Source organism: Acyrthosiphon pisum, chromosome A2, assembly GCF_005508785.2.
Source record: "Acyrthosiphon pisum isolate AL4f chromosome A2, pea_aphid_22Mar2018_4r6ur, whole genome shotgun sequence".
In the NCBI taxonomy this organism is placed as follows: Eukaryota; Metazoa; Arthropoda; class Insecta; order Hemiptera; family Aphididae; genus Acyrthosiphon; species Acyrthosiphon pisum.
The window spans coordinates 45828078-45846715 of record NC_042495.1 but is presented as its reverse complement, the minus strand read 5'-3'; the positions used below and the strand labels follow the sequence as shown (position 1 = coordinate 45846715).

General features: G+C 32.6%; 1 protein-coding gene across 1 annotated transcript; it reads left to right on the top strand.

The window, feature by feature from the left end:
* The first annotated feature begins 667 nt into the window (after window positions 1–667).
* On the top strand, window positions 668–17984 carry LOC100169318 (nose resistant to fluoxetine protein 6). Its single transcript, XM_001947018.5, has 15 exons — window positions 668–1816; window positions 11576–11748; window positions 12528–12706; window positions 12780–12955; window positions 13023–13070; window positions 13161–13328; window positions 13435–13528; window positions 13785–13913; window positions 13999–14164; window positions 14249–14328; window positions 15428–15523; window positions 15615–15744; window positions 15808–15982; window positions 16150–16292; window positions 17226–17984. The coding sequence occupies exons 1-15, from the start codon at window positions 1069–1071 to the stop codon at window positions 17349–17351; spliced, it is 2631 nt and encodes an 876-aa protein (XP_001947053.1). The 5' UTR covers window positions 668–1068; the 3' UTR covers window positions 17352–17984.
* Window positions 17985–18638: the final 654 nt, after the last annotated feature.

Genomic DNA, 18638 nt, shown 5'->3' with positions numbered 1-18638 from the left:
GTACATCGTCCCGATTGTTATATAATAAGTTATATAAAAAAACAAATATCCTTGAATTTGCTGTTTGTATGTAATAATATACGAAGAAGCCTAACAATATTTCGACGCACGTCGTATACTCATACAGTAGTAGTAGGTACAATTATTATTATTATAATAGTATGATGGTTACTGACCATAACCGTCGATGAGATCACGATGGTTACACTTTACCATAGACACTGCAGCACTATAATTATAAACATTACCATATATATAATACCTATATATATTATACGCTTGCCCTCACGTGATAAATTACAATTACTGAACAAGTTGCCAGACCGTCTCGTATATAATAACAATAATAATTATATAAATATATATTATAATAATAATTATTAATAGTAGTAATAGTAGTAGTAGTAGTATATTAGCATAAAGTATAAAGTATAAAACACGGTTATGTTCAAGATAGGTATCTGGTATAACTTAGTCTGTACAACTATAAAATTGTCTGCGAGTTCGAATTACAATAACAAACTGTTAAACAATATTTGTTTGGAAAAACCCGATGGAACGACAACCGGAACCGCGTATATATATAATATATGGCATATATTGTAATGTACCGCGTCCAGAGTGGTGGTATAAACCTATCGGTAGCGCGATACGGCCGCCGGCCACGAGATCCAATCCGGCCGAGTCCGCACCAGAACTCTAGCCGGACAGACAACTACACCGACAGCTATAACGGCCGCGGCCTCACCTCCCTCTGCTCGTGCGTTGGTTTGCGCGCGCAAAACAGAAATTCCGAGCCCGCGGAGACACGCGGCGGCTAACGAACCACCGCCACCGCCGCACGTTTGAACGGATCTTCGAGCATACCGGCCACTCGACGCGTATCAGTCTCCAAAAACGTCTGACGCGGCACGGTCGTCAGATAGATAATATCGACAGTATCGATTCGCATATTTTTATATCGCGCAACGTACTTATACGAAGTGCCGTTTGACGGTTTACACTCAATATTTATACTACATACGTGTCGAGCACGAGAGTCGATAAATACACACGAAATCGCACGCGATGAAAACGTTACTTTGGTGTTGCTGTTGGGCGCTGATGTTCGCGTCGGCGATGCGGCCGTCCATAGCCACGCCGACGACGACAAACAGCTCGTCCACGGAACAACATCTACGTAGATTGAACGACGCCGGAACGTCTCATAACTCCACAGCCATTACGACGTCGTCCTCGGTGGACGGTGTCGGCGACGACGACAACGGCACTCGGGCTTCTGACTCGGGAGAGTTGACCGGTGGTGACCGCGGAGAAGACGACGGCGGCGGCGGTGGCGTCCTCAGCGCTGACGGCATCACCGCGAGTGACCGGGTGTCCGAACTCTATGAGGACCTCGAGGATTCTGTGGTGTTCGAAGATTCGGACGGCCACGGTCACGACGGTGGTGCGTCAATCAATGACGCTGCCGCAGATCACCAGCTGCCGCTGACCGACGTCGCACCGGTTCCGACAAACGGCGGCGTATCGTCTGCGTCCGCCGAGGAGTACGACGCGGCCGCCGAGGACGCATCGCCCGCCGGCACCAGCCCCGTCGGCCACGTCCTGCAGCGGTCGGTCAAGTATCCCGAGTACGTGCGGTCGTCCAGCTACCGGCGAGGGTGGCCAGGAGGCAACGTCACCCGGCCTGAAGAGCTGTTCCGCTTCTGGGATCCGTACGAGTTGACGGCCACGCCTGCCGTATCGTCACTGTGTGCCGAGCACGTGCAACTCTACCAAGCAGCCCTGCGAAACGGCAAGATGTGGGCATTCAAAAGTGAGTTTGTTGCCAATTAATTATAATTTATTATAACTTAACACCACCGACTAGATAATATAATTCGTTAATCGCGCCTATATAGTATAGTGCAGATAGATCGGACTAAATTATCTCAATTTTCGATTACCCAAGTCCTACATATTATATTGCGATTAAAAGACGTTAAATTTGTTATTTATTTTCATTGTTTTAAATGCCAATTAAATCAGTTAAAATATAAAAGATATTTTTTTTTGTAATTTTATGGAACAGTTTTTGTTTAGTTAGCAATGAGGGGGAGGTGCTATGCCCTCTTTCATGATTATTGTAAAAAGTACTTATCGGTTTCTTATGTACGTGCTAAAATGTCTTTCTACACGTGATAATCGAATAGGCCGACCGCTGGTGGGCAGTTTTTTTCTTTTACCCTCATACTTGTCGTATTTAATAGGACGCTCTCTGTTTAGTAACTATAGGTAAAAATGTGCAACATAGCAAATTTACGTTCTACGACTAATATTTCGTTGGTTAAGTGTTAATGTTAGGGAAATATATACTATTGATTTCTAAACACACGATTTAAACAAACGATATAAACAATTGATTTTAAACTTTTTATTATTCTTATTTATTTTCACATTTTTCAAAATTTTTAAATATCCATTTATAGAATAACATTTTTTAAATCGACCATGTGTTATTACCACATACAATGCACGTGTGAATTATGAAGTTATGATTTAAATAAATAATAACTATTATGAAGAATTTCTGAGTTTTAAAAAAAGTTTAAAGATTATAGCATAGTAAATACGTTTATATAAGAAATTACGACTATAACAATCGTATACAAAAATAAAAATAATATTACCATCCTATTCAAAGATTATTTATAATTCTTATTTTTATCCTTAATTTAACTACATAAGTAGAAGAAAGTTTTTAAATGCATAAACATTTAATAAAAACTTAATGAACCAATCACGGTTAAACTGTTTTAGGACTTTGTATATGTATAATGAGCCTTTATTGTCATTTGCATAAGTCTAGATGAAGATAAAAATAAAAAGTATAAATCTGTTGTCAGCAAATAGAATATTTATATTATGTATTATTTAATTCAATTGGTACCTACTTTCATTTAAAATAATATAAAATAGATTTTCTCTTATTATACTCTTAAAAGATTTTACTTAAGATTGATAACATATTATATGGCACGTTAAATATTTTAAATTTTGAAATCTGTATAATGCAAAGACAATAATTTTCAATAATTATTATTCTCCTTTTAATTGTATTTAACTGTGTGATATATGTACTAAGTACTAAACATCTAAACATCTTCTGTCGAAACTTTGTTTAGGAATGTACCTAGATGTTTAGCTAAGTAAAATATGGAAAACTTAACTTAAAAACAACCATGTGATAAAAAACAATAATCAAATTAAATGAACGTTGGTCATCGAAACAATTCTACCTATATCAGAAGCTTAAAAATTGTTTGAACCTAATAAATGGATTACATTTTTGGCGTTTCAAGAAAACTTGATCTTATTTAAAAGTCAAAAAAAGTGAACTTTTAACGCGAGACATGAACCACGATTAGTACTCAGAACTTACAGCTATAAAATAATAGTTGGGATAGTATGATTATTAGCGTCCATCTATTGATGCATAATATAATATATGATATTCAAAGTCTCGGATGAAATCAAATGCGTATGTATAATATACAATATACTACTCACCAATTTTAAAGGTCATAAAATATCATAAAATATTGATGCGATGAAAACTTTTCAAACGCGAAAAGTTTCTTTTAAAGGTTTAACAATTACCACGTTGAAATCAATACCATTTATCCAAAATACTTGATTATAATTTATAGTACTCAGATTCCAATGTCTGTCAGCTGAAAGACATTTATTTTTATAAAATATTATACATGTACCAGGTACCTATACATTTTAGAAATTATAATTTTTACGTTTCACTATAAACTGGTGGATACATTATTATTCACTATAATATGACCGCAACTAGGGTAAAATTATGATGAGAGACTTAAAGTGTTCATAAAAATGATTGCCCATAATATTTATTATGCTACAAAATTCATTTGAAAAGCTTATCACCAATTCGAACTTTAGGGACAAATGGAACTTCTTGACCCCGTCTTTAATTGCACATAGTTCTCGGCCTGAAATATTTTATTTTCCAGGTCTCCCCCCCCCCCCCCCCCCGGAAAATATACATTATATTATAACATACCTAGGTACACGTCATCTCGTCGTCGAAAATCACGTGTCACTGAGCAGTGATATCATCGTCTCGTGTAGGTTGCAGAGCCCTACTTAGGGCATTTAGGACACAGGGCTAACTTTTTTATGGGGTCCCTTAACTTAAATTATAAATTCCGTTTTTTTGCAAAGATTATAAATAAATTATACGGTAAGTCTGTAAGTATAATTACTTAATTATATTTATTGATATAAATAAACCGTATATGACTGTATTACAGTAATATATATGGGGGCCCTAATTATGTCGGGGGCCGTGGCTGCAGCCCCGTTAGCCACCATTCGGAGACTAAGTAGGGATCTGGTAGGTTGTGACGTCACAAAATTGCAAGTCTGCGTGTTGCGTCGGAGAATATCTAAAGCAAATTTTAAAAAAAAACAGAAACAAAAACAAAAACAAACAGACGCCGTTTAATCGCGGATACTATAATATACAATATAATTCGAGTGTAATAATATGATGGAAACGGCTTTAGCGAAACCAAACGCACACTTAAACACTTATATTATTGTTGAGTGTGACCGCCTGCGACCCGCTGCCGTGGGTAATTCGATTTTCGTGGGCCGGACGAGTTGGGAAATCGAAAGTGTGGCCAATTACCAAGGACCCCATTTCAAATGGCGCGTGTCACATTCGTCATCACGGTCAATGCGTATAATGTATAATATTATTTTTATGTGCTGTGCAGCGGCGCCGTTAGGTACGTATATATTCGACGCGAATCGAACGCGATTCGACATACGATAATGGGTATATAGATACAATATTATATTATATTATAAGACAATATAGGCAATGTATTTGTTGTATATTATATTGTATATCGCATAATATACCGAGTTATTCTTTTACCATAAGACACTCAGTATTAACGTTTTTGAAAATATTTTTCTACATAATTTTAAGTCATTAAAAAACAAAATTTTCTTAATAAATATTATTTTTACTATTTTTACTTTTTTTTAATGACAACATGAATTTTTAATCCCTCACCCTAAAGCAAAATATATTTTAAAGTACGTTTAGATATTATATAAATCAAATTTTTGACAAGTAACTTACGAGTTATAGTTTATTAAAGACTTAAAGTTTAGATGATCGGAGTGTGGAGTGGTACTTGGGTATGTATATTCTACATGTAGAATTTCAAAAAGGTTAGTCCATTACTCTGTTGCTCTAAACTTTAAATACCATACAACAATAACATACGACTAATGCACTATAGTATTTGTCTGAAATTTGATTTTTATAGATCTAAATAGGTACTCCGAATAATATACTGCTTCGGAATATTAAATAAAAATAATGTAATGACGTAAAATTATCTTCCTAAAACAAAATAAATTAATATTTTCTATAAAAACATTAATACTTGTCGAGATAATGAGTGTGTTTTGTGTTTACTGGTATATAATCAGCCTGTATAATATATCTGAGTTGCGCGTATACTGTATTAGATATTTTGAATACTTAGGTATAAGGTTTATATCCGAATGATTTTTTTTTTTCGTTCTTGTCCGTGTAAACAAGCAAAAGTAAACATTCACGATATGCGTAGGTATATATATTTTATTTGTTACGCATAACATATAACTGTAAGCATTTCGTATAAACATAGTCAAATATTTAATATGATATACCTATACATCACAATGAGTAAACAGATTTTCCGATTTGCCGCATTTGCTGGTTGCAAAAGGAACTCGGACCGAACAACCTATACACAGCAAGAGAATTGCCATAATCGATCAACCCGCGAACGCCATATAAAATATCATCAGAGTAATGAAAAAGATGAGGTCTGAAAACTGCTATATATTATGATAATGTATTCAGATGCTAGTAAAAATATTATGACGCATGGTATTTTGAAAAAATATCATGTACTTACTGGAATATCTAACGGATAAATAAGTTAGGAAATTATAAAAGTTTCAACACATTGTTGACAATCATAATTCATATACTCAAGTTATAAGAAATTATTTTTCAAACAGGTTATTTTCTATGATTTTTTATTGGATTTCATCCTATTCGTTAGAAAATTTAGTTAATTTACCCAAATTGGGTATTTTGAATTCTGTATTTCATACAATCGTACTGAGTATTTTGGCTTTTGACCTAAATTTACACAATCAACGCACATATTAATTATTTTATGGAAAAAAACGATAGATATATAACTTTTGCTGAAAACAAATAGGTACCCGATAACAATTATACAAATTATGTCATCATTTTCAACAGTCAGTATTTGTGAAAAACAATACACTTTGTCATTAATCTAATTTCTACCAATGTAATAATATATAAAAATAATGAAAAATAATTTTTTGAATATTTTAAACGTACTGACGTGCCTATATACCTATATACATACTATATGAATTATGAGCTTGTATTGCATATTGCTCATGGGCCTACGAAATTAAAATGTCGATTTTTTTTAAGACCAACTGTCAAAATTATGAATGCCTACTACTGCAGTCTGCAGATATTTATCGCACCATAGAAATGTTAAATATATTTGGTATCATAACACTGCAAGACTAACGATGTTCACAGACCACAGTATATATACGCAGCGCCTTGCACTCTTCATACCTGAAGAGAAATAATATTACGTACCTACTCTGTATAAACAATATATATCCAAAATGTAAATATCGTTCGAATAGCTTTCTTTCGAACACCGTTCACGGATATGAAGTGTGAATAAATTAGCTCATTTTCGAGCCTGTGATGAAATCGTCATCTATATAAATTGGTATATAATATTGTAAGTACATTACAGTATTATAGACTTCCTCCCACGTGTTGACGTTCCGTGTAATAGTGTGCTATAATACCTTTTATTATATAAATCACGCCCCGTAAACGTATATCTACCTATATAATATTATATGGAGTTTGTTCATGTAGCGTTTTATGTTATAATAGGTATATTATGCATACTCGGTTGACGGTTATAGGTACTATCGAGGTGGATATAATAGGCTCTTAAAAATCCGATCCACGATCAAGATAATACACTGATCACGATCGAATACGTCTCTACGACTGAGAATCTTTTTGGGGGAGGCGACGGGGGGCAATTGCCCAGGGCACCAAATTCTGAGTCCTTAAATGGCTGCCATCGCTAGAGGTTATATGAAAAAAAAAATTTTTATTTTATTTGATTGGTTGAGAAATTATATTAGTGATAACGGATAAGGGATAACCTGTACCTTTCTTATGATATATTTTACATTTCTAAACATATTTCTATATATATATATATTTATAATGTACCTATTTTATTATATTGTCATATGTAGATACAATTTAGAAAAATAGGCTAAAATTTAAAATTATAATTTGTTTTATTTTATTATAATAGTTGAATTTTTTACTAGAAATAAATGGAGTGGTAAAGGTAAAATAAAAGTGTTCTCTAAATTAATGGAAGCATAAATGCAATAAGGGGAAAATATAAATTTTGGGTTGTCGCTTTTTGACTTTTAACGGAGAGAAAAAGTAAATTGTAAATTAGAGGGGGGTTTAAATTTTTTTGTAACAATGAGTAAAAGAAACTGAGAAAAAAAGGCGCGCCAAAATCGTAAATACGCCTCTGATAATATTATATTTATGAATAAGGCAACGAGGCAATTCATTACCTATTAAATAATATACGAATAATAGAATAATAACAACTAATCATAATAATATTATATTTGCGTATTATATCATTATTGTGTATCGCCGCGAGGAACCATGTACGCATGATTTACGATTGCCCATAATTTATTTATGAATGTTACAATACAAGCTCACGCGAGTAAACAACCTTGAACTTGACTCCACGAGGTTTTGCAACGCTATAACATGAAAACGGAAACCCGTTTAAAAATGCAGCTATGTTCGGTATCGATTTCTTTATTTACTTATTTAACGTCACAATGTCGTTGTTCTGAAGACTGAAAATGTTATTTTTTTTCGAGACATTAAGAAATGTACAAAATATTATTAACTCGACGATTTTCCGATTGCCACGGTTGGCATAATATTAACTTTTGACTTTTGAGTCTTGATGGTATCAAATTTAAATTAATAAAAAGACACGACGATATTATGAACGAACCGATAAGATCTGCTACGACGCCCTCACGTGGTCTCTGCAGCTACAATTATACGTATTAGCATTGATCAATCAATATTATTATAGCTACTGGATATACTTCCCGTGGCTGTCGGTAAACGAAGTTTTTTTATTGGACGCCGATAAAAATGTGCAGTGACAACAGTAGTAAAACAACTATCAATCACGTTCATTGTTAAGACAATATAGACCTTATAATATATAGGTACGCTATAGTAGAGTAATATTTATTTTTGCAATTTTTGAAAAGAATTCTCTGCGTTTGAGGTATTCAGATAAATACTACTGCGCACGTATATTTCCAATATATAATATTATAACCTTTTTATAATTTATTAAACTGCAATGCAAAAAAATGTTCGTTCGCGGCCGATGTAAATTCACTGCAATACCTACACTGCCCACTGTCTAACTCTGTGTAACACTGTGTAACTCTGTGAAAATAATCTTTACGTAAATCCATTTTCATGAGTCTTGTAAACTGATAGGTAACTATTGCATTATAAATTTGTAACTGAATACTCTACCTAGGCAGCGATTTGTATTTTTAATTTTATAATATTATACAAATATTATTTTTAAAAAATAACTATTTTTTGATCATAAGCTAGATTCATCTGGAACGTTAAATGAATGTATTTATTCCATGTAATTTTGAGTTTTGGTTTATAGACACTATTCGTATTTTATTATGAGTGTTTTTCTTTTTCATCCATATAACATAAGACTATAAGAGTACTAATTACTTAAATCATACGTTTCTTGGTTCTTAGAATCAACTATAATACTCTCCGTAAAGTCTGGCTGTCTCATTTTTAATATGTACCAGAGTTACAACAAAATAACCATGATAAATTTAGTTTCAAATAACTATATGTCGTAAATATCAATGTTTATCGCAATATTTTAGGCCCTAGGGACGAGTGGACAACTGATGGAAAAGTCCAGTTGAACTGCCTTTCTGATTAGTATTAACTATATAACGTATCATATCTGCGACCACTATTTTATAATCTGAAGGAAAACCTAACCATATACAACTTTTGGTGGTTGGGGTATTTCTAAAGGTTGGAAAATCTAACTGAAAAACAAATACGTCAGTCAACTAACAAATTTCGAAGATTATTATTTTTAATATTTATACTCAATTAGCAACAAATTATTTTAATAAAAACATTTTATAAAACAATATTATTTTAAAAAAATTGTTTCCGCAAACATGGTTTTGGGAATACGTTATGGTATAGGTTATGGTTTTAATGCATTCTACACTATCCAAAATTTTAAAAAAAGCTCACGGTCTTTAGTGTTCATATAATTAATAAATGATAATTAATTACTATAGGTGTACCAGGTACCTACCTATTAACACGCATACCTAACAATTTATTATAATAAATACCTATTACTTTCCCAGTCCATGCACACATAATTTATTCGTGTTAGGTGTATTTTTTTTTGTCGGTCTATACTTGATAGTTAAATAACTGCATAATATATTAGACAAAATTCGCATAAAAATATCGTGTTTACATGGCGTAATCAAAACAACATTGAATATATTTTATTGTATATAAGGGGAAATAAAGAGTAAATCGCTATGGACAGCTACTATTTTAAGGGCACCATTTTATGGAATCATCCCATTATAATGGAATTTGAATAATTATTAAATACCTTAATATTTTCCTGGATAATATTCCAATGGGCGTATAATGTATGCAAATTCTACCAGAAAAAATAAATGTGAACACCATCAGTACTAAATTAATGTAAATTCCATTAAAAAAATGACATTTTTATGTACAGTTTATACTATGATTAAATATACATAAAAAATAAATAAACTAAAAATGAATTTATTTTCCAACTATACATAACGTATATAAGTATATTCGTATAATTTTATTTTATTATCACGCTTTATACGCTTTGTCAGAACATAATGCCAACTTTTCATTAATGCATTCTATGAAAATCAAACATTTAACTTGTTGGAGTTAATGGAGTACCTACACAGATCGTCAAAATTTAGTACCAGTGGAATTCACGTTTTTAATACAGGTAAAAAGGCATACCTGTAGAATTTACTTACAAAAAAGATAATCAACTAATAATCAGTGCAATTTACAATCTCCCATACCAATGTATTCCTCCCTCAAATTCTTAAAATACTTGGTACATTATTGACGTTATATATTACCCGGTCACATTGTTGAAGGAACCGTCTATACAAATCCCCGTGACCCTATTTTTTTTAATTAGACCATTCATTTCAAATAACAACCATTCCAAATTACATTCAAATCTATATCTGAATGTAACCTTCAACTTTGAAGTAATGCTCAATAATCAAATGTATTTACAGTGACATATGTTGTCTCCGTCTTTCAAGTGCATAACATTGCAAATTTTACGCTCACCAGTACACGTTTATTACTGTTTGTTTAAAAACTAGAGCGAATTGACCTCTTCTACAATTTAAAGGTAAAATTATTATCTAGGAAATTTCGTGGGCTTCTTATTATATTTTAATTTTAAAGCGAGTTATGAGTATTTACTATTTTAAGATGTACAAACAATTTACAATTTTAAAATACTCATAACTCGCTTCAAAATTAAAATATAATTAATTGCCTAGATAATTTATAATCTTACCTTTAAATATTATAAGAGATCAATTCACTCTTATTTTTAAACTGATGGAGCCAAATGTGATCTGCTGAACGTAAAATTTGCTATGTTCCGCACTTGTAAGACGGAGACAACACATGCGGGTTCCACATCCTCTCAATGAAATTAAAACTTTCCTAAGTACCTATTGTTCTTAAAACAATCAATATGCCCCACCATAATATATCTCTAAGCTATCAAAATATATATTCAGATCTAAAAATTTAAACCTCATACAAATTTAAACTTTTATTCGACGACGAATAGACACATTCAAACAGTAGTATGACTTAACTTGTGCTGAGTAATGAAGGGTCTTAATAAAGATCAGGTACCTGGTACATGTACATCAAAATTGGTAGCTAATGTCAAATTTAGTTATTTATATTAATATATATTTGTATATATTGTATTAACTGTATTGGTTTTAACTTTTAACACCTAAATATATCATAAAAATTACGATAAAACTCGAGTAAGTTCCTACTTTAAAAACTTTTTTATTTAGTCCCAAACTTTAAATTTCCCAAAGATGAAAAATGATAATATAATTATATTTAAGCGTAAAATTATGTAAGTAGACATCATATTCAACATAATCATTCTGTCTCGCCTGAATATTAAGAAAATTAAATGTATTTATTTTTTTGTTTTATTTATAGTGTCAGATGCTAGTGGACATTACAGCAGTGGTTATTTCTGGGGAAATACGTTCTGGTTAGGATCGAAAAGTTTGTGTACAGAAATATCAGAATATGATGAAGAACAACCTTTCAAACTAGGATTCAATATAATAAAAACATACATCGCCTTAAAAGCACCAATTAATTATACGGTAAATATGATTTTATTTAATTTAAAAAATATAAATATGTAAAACTATGTATTCCAATTTGATTTGGTATACCTAAATATTACCTATAATGTATAATAGTATGTCTTTGATTATTATTTCACAATCAATAGTTATCAAATTATATAATACCTAATATAAAATAATACTTTAAAATTATACTGCTAATTGATATTTTGAAAGTATATTAGATTTTATTGTTTTCAATATATTAATTACTAAAAATAATAATTCTTATATATCGCTCGCCGCAGCGAAAAAGGTTGTCTCTATTTTCCAAATTATTTTTTTAAAATTGGTATATTACAGTTTTTTCGTAGTTCCCGCGAAACTAATATAATAAAATAAAACAACTAAAGACGTTATATATAATAAAATTCAGTTACTACCGTCTTCGCGGAACTACAAAAAAAAAAACAGTTTCAACTTGAAAAAAAATATTTGTAAAAATAGATACAACATTTTTCGCTTCATCGATTATCTTCGATTTCATTACCTCTATTCCCATCTAAAAAAATTTCGCCGAGATGCTCTAGCATTTCGCAGGTTTAACCACCATATAAAAAGGTTGGAGACCCCTGCTGGCCTGCTATATTGTATATTGTAGTTGAATTTCGGGACAACATTTAAACTTTAGAGGGTAAAACATTAATTGTTATACATTATTAAAAGAATGTTTTGTTTTAATTGTAAATTCCAAGTTACAGTTTATACTTTACCAATTACTTTCATATTTATCTTATACGTGTTTTCGTAAACAGGAGAGATATCAACACTTGGGTTTGTGTTTACCTTACTCCTGTTCCAAAGAAGACGTGGACGAGATGGTCAATCAGACGCTGCATCAAGACATCCCGGAAAGAGATGTAAGAGTCGCCAAGGTGAAATCGCCTCACGATCACTACGACTTGTTTGATGACAGAGTTTTCTGGCTCCTCGTGTAAGTGTCCATCACACGTAACTCAACCATCGATTGCATTATGTTTAAACCGTAATATCTTTCCCGTTTATAGAATAATATCCGCTATAACTACGGTGTTCCTGATATTGGGCACGGGCTTAGACATGTACTTGGAAAAAAACGACCGTAACAGAATGAACGGGTTCATGTTTGACAATTACAGGTACGCTGTCAGCAGTGCCAAGTTACAACCGCTCTCCGAACATTCCAAAATAGATTTGGAGTCTGGTAAGCTTGGATTTTTAAATATTCAAATAGATTGTGTATTGTTTGAACTTGATTTTATGTCGTGCAGAATCTTCGAAGAGCTCTGAGACGTTGTCTAAAACCGAACCGATGACTTGTAAGTACATAATATATATATATATATATATATATGCCAAAAGTCCTCACCGCAAAGTAATGGATCGTAATGATTTGTTCGCGTTTTCAGGTACAGCCGTGAACATGTTGCTGGCGTTTTCCGTGCGAAGAAACTTAAGACAAATATGCGACAAGTCGATTGGCGAAGACACGATATCTACGGTACATGGTCTGCGGTCATTGAGCATGGTTTGGATCGTTTTGGGCCACGTTTGCATTGTTTCATTTAAATACTCAGGTAACTATCTTCAATTGATCATCATTCGCAGGTCGTCACTCTAACACGATCTACATACGCTATAACGTGAGTTCGACATTTATCATACAATAAATATTTGTTTTAGACAACATGGAATTCCGTACCACGGCCGAACGGCATTTGTTGTTTCAATTGATCAACAAAGCGACGTATTCGGTAGATACTTTCTTCTTCATCAGGTAAATGCAGTGCTGTTAAATATTTAATTACACTTTTATTCGCACCTACGGAAATACTTTTTATATTCGAGTGGTTAATTTTAGTTTTTGGGTAATTGATAAAAATGTTACTAAAATAGTACAATATATCGATAACTTGAAAAACAACAAATAATATAATAAAAAAGTTTTTTAAATATTTATAAATAAGTACTGGTAAAAACTAGAGTATTCTAGATGAGCAAAATAATAAACATTTTTTTTCTTGTGTTTATAGTGGACTTTTGGTATCATTTCTATACTTCAGGACCACGGCAAAAGTGGACGTTAACAAACTGACCAAAGCCACAGGTTTTTTGTCCAATTTTATCGAGTTCATAGGACTTTTGGTTTACCGATTCTGCAGGTTAATAGCGCGCACAAAATTACTCACGGACTGTAATGATTTGTTATTCAATTTAATAATACAATTCTCAAATGTTTATACTCAGACTTACTGCACCGTATTTCTTTGCTTTGGGCGTGGTACAGCTGACAATGAAATGGTTCCATTATAATTCCGTGTTCGACCCCCCGACAGACGACCACTTAAATTGCCCGAAATATTGGTGGAGAAATCTGCTGTACATCAATACTCTATTCCCCGTTCAAGACATGGTGAGTAAAAGGTTACATAGTAAAATGCTTTAATACGACAGACCATCGCAACGATATAATATAATGTTACCGTATTTGTTACAGTGCATGCTTTGGAGTTGGTACTTGGCAGACGACACGCAATTCTACATACTAGGTGTTATTCTTCTCATACTATCTGTTCGGTGAGAGATCAAACGATTAATTAAATATAAGCGACCAAAAATAATGTAATAAGACTTGTAACAGACCATTTATACAGGTATACAGTATACACTGTTTATAGTGTTTATATATAATATTATGCCGAGTAATTATTGTATCATTATACCCTCAATATTTAAAAAGTATAAACGTTATAAAAAAAATAATATTATATAATGTAATATAATTACATTAAAAAAACCTTCAATATATTAATTTTTGATGACTGCCCAATATTCCATCAACAAATGGCCTCTTCAAGTTTCAACAAGTCACCACTTATGTCTGTCCTTCACACATCACTTACACTTTTTGACTACCTATTGTACCTATACCTAATACAGATTGTGTAGTGAATAATATATGTTTAGAAAAAACCTTAATGTGCTCCCCTATGATGGCACTGAATAGTGGACAAATTGGGTTTTATATAATGAATATTGTATGCCTCTAGACTCGATTAGCCACGTTTATATTACGTTTATACACGCCCACAAACCACAGTACAATTTGAAATAATTAATCATTTAATTCTTTTAGTCGTAGGAATTCAAATTAAAAATCAGTACAAATTTTTTTTTTATGACAATCCAAATTATTTATTAGGAAAGATTGGTTTTCATTTATTTTTGTTCATTTGATTATTACAAATAAGTGAATATTGATGATTGATACTGTACTCGATAGTTTGTCCCAAGCGAAACTGTTTAGTTTTTCTATACTATCTCGTTGTTACGCAACAACCATTGTTAGTACTGATATGAGATCACTTTTAAAATATTCTGTATTTTTTAATGTATTGAATATTAAAAATTTTAATTCATCCACAAATGTTATTCAAATTGCCTATATAAAACTCCTTAAATAGCGGGGGTATTGAGAGTATACCTTAGTAGGTTTAAAAGCCAAAAATACTAAATATCCCACACCAATAAATTTTCCCGTTGTGAAGTCGGCAAATAGAGTGAATAAGCTATCGACGAACATATTTATTATGTTTTGCATTTTTACGACTGTTGTCGTAGGTATTATAATTTACGATTGTGTTCAAAACTCACGACACCTATATTGGCTGTTTAGGTATTTCAAAGTATCGGCTGTCATTTTAGTGCTTTGTACGGTCGCCTCGTGGTTCACTACCGGATACATAGCGTACACTAACAAGCACATGCCAAAGTGAGTGATTTATGCACATTTTTTTTTCTTCCCCGTATTATTATTTCAATAAAAACCACTAAAAATGACGAAACAATTCGGTTTTCGACAGCATTGACGACCCGCTGGCGCTATTCGACAAGATCTACGACAAACCGTGGACGAGACTTGGACCGTATTTCGTGGGCATGTCCATCGGATGGCTGCTGTTCAAGACCGAGTGCAAAATCAAGATGAACACGGTAAGTTTCTTTCGATTTTCGGTTTGGCAACGATATATAACATTCGCGTTTCAATATTTTCAGCTGACCGTGATTGCGGGATGGACCATTTCGTCGGCGGTGCTCTGCAGTCTGATATTCGGTCTCCATCAAATGGATCTACATCCGGTCGCGGCCGCCGCATACTCTTCATTGAGTCACACTATGTGGGCCCTTTGCCTATCGTGGACAGTGATCGCTTGTGCGACCGGACACGGGGGTAAGTCACATTCAATTACCGACGTTTACGTACACACACACACACACACAGTTCATAATTTTCTTAACAATGATATTGTTCTAATAGTTACAATTCATCATTCAACACCACTAAAACTTGACTTACATATGTTATGTATAATAATGATGATATTATCTGATTTACAGGTTACATAAACAAATTACTGTCCTGCAAAATCTTAATACCGTTCAGTCGGACTACCTATTGCGCTTACCTAGTTCATCCAATCATCATTAGGTACGTGGTAATGAAAAGAGACACTCCACTTCACCTGACCGTGGAGACTGTGGTACGTATATTATATATCGTTTAACCATAATAAGTATAATAACTATATTATACAGGGAAGTTGTACAAAACTGAGTTGGTACCTACTAACTATATAATATATTTCCACGGTTAAAATGTATTTTAAACTTGTAAGTAACGTTTTATCAACGCGTACCTATATTGACTAAACGTAAGTACCTACGCAAGATACTAGGTGAATTGTGGATTTGCTCCATCCAGTGGCATAATTGTAGTAGGGTTATAGTAGGTGATAAAAGGTACACAACATTTTTGCGGGAAGGGGGAAAGAGGCAAAAGAATCATTTTACCCACCCGGATAGGTATGCCTACAAAATAAATCTTAAAATCTTTTAAAATAAAGAAAGAATGCATTTAAGTATTTAACATAGGTACAATAAATTATAAAATAAATATTTTTTTACTCAAATTATTGCATAAAGTACAGGTACCTATTTCACGTTCCTCCTGTTGTATAATATATTATTATTAATATGTTGATGTATTGTCAATGTTATTGAGTTTCCTATCTGGTTTACAAAAATAACCAAATCATAATATTTCATGAATTATGATTACAGGATTATCACCAGAATATTTTTTTCAAACAAGTTATGTACCTTAATAGGTACCTACTTAATATTATTTAACGATATAGGTATCTAGGATTTGTTTCTAGGACCTAGGTCATAAAATAATATTAGGTTATGGTTTCAATTTTGGTGAATAAGTTATTTTACACTGCCCCAACAATAAAATAGCCAGACCCCTGTACTCTAGGTCTCCCCCCCCCCCATGTGGGGTTCTACTTGAGTGTAACAGATTTACAGAGTACAGACTACCTCTACTGGTACTTGCCAACTTTATTTGACTCCCTACTATACTACTATATAGAGTATAAGTAAATACAGATCTACATTCTTTTGGTTTTCAGGCAATTTTGTTTTTGGGACAAATCGTCGTGTCTTACATTTTTGCGTTCATCCTGTCTATCGCATTCGAAGCACCAATCGTATCGCTGCTGAAACTCGTGTCACCTACCAAGCGGAACAGCCACTGATCATCTGTATTTTCTATATTTCATTTCATTGACATCTATGCCTATTATTTTATTTTATTATTGTATTGTATTATATTGCCTACATACTCTTGACTCGTCCGCCGACATGACACAAACTCGAAAACGAGTTTTTCTCAACGTGTGAATAGACTACAGATTAGCAAGCTAAAATAATAGAACTTACTATATTTACCTAGTGACGAAAAAACCATAGGTAGAAATCGCGAAGTGCTTGGGGGCTTAGCCCCCCGCTTACATTGGAGTTAAAAATATTAGCCATCTCTGAAATTGTAAAGGATTTCTGCCTATGGAGAGAACAGAGTATTTATAAATTAGTTAATAATATATTTATGTGTTGATTATTGTTTTAATAACAGAACATATTATTATATTATATGTTAATAATTGTTGTTATATTAATATATAAACGATTTTCGTCTTATATAATTATGTTTAATTACCTATATAAATAAAAATGTTACTGATTCTTGAATATTATAACTATTATTTACGAATTTGATTATCAATATAATATACAACACAGTTTTTATATACGTTGTATTAATTTAATGTAACAAATTAATTTAAATTTTACAGTAGATATTTTTATATAGGTATATGATAATGATGCACTGCTTCCTAAATCATTAAATAATGTTATGTTATTCGTTATTGTATACCTATCTGTTTGTAACATTTTAAAAAATATACGTAAAATGCAATTAACGTTTTGATTTATTTATTTATCCTAACATAATCTAACCACAGTAGGTAAGTTGATTCCCGAGACCTACTTTATGTATTAGTTGATTCCCGGGTCATTAAGATGTACGTACGAGTTGATTCCCTATTGTATGTATACCAAGAACGCAGGTAAAGAGTTCGGCCGTCAGACACAGCGCGCGCTCATGTCCACCAAGACCACGCTCGTATTTACGAAACAAAAACATTGTAGAGTTTATGGACTACGTCGTATTTGATAATTATTTTTCCTCAGAAGCTTGTTTTCCACCAAGTATATGGGCTCAATTCTCCACTACTTTAAACAGAACTACGAATAGTTGTGAGAGTTTTCATTCGAAACGCAACAATTGTTTTTATAGTGAGCAGTGGGTACACAAATATTTATAGATGAGCTGTTAGAAGTGCAGTTGGAAACGTATATAAAATGCAGAAGCAGTGGGATTAGAAAATCTAAGAAAAACCAAGAAAAACAAATTTTTTTAAGAGAAGTGATGTTACGGTATACTGGTAATCTCATTACCGGGTACCAATTTTTAAAAATAG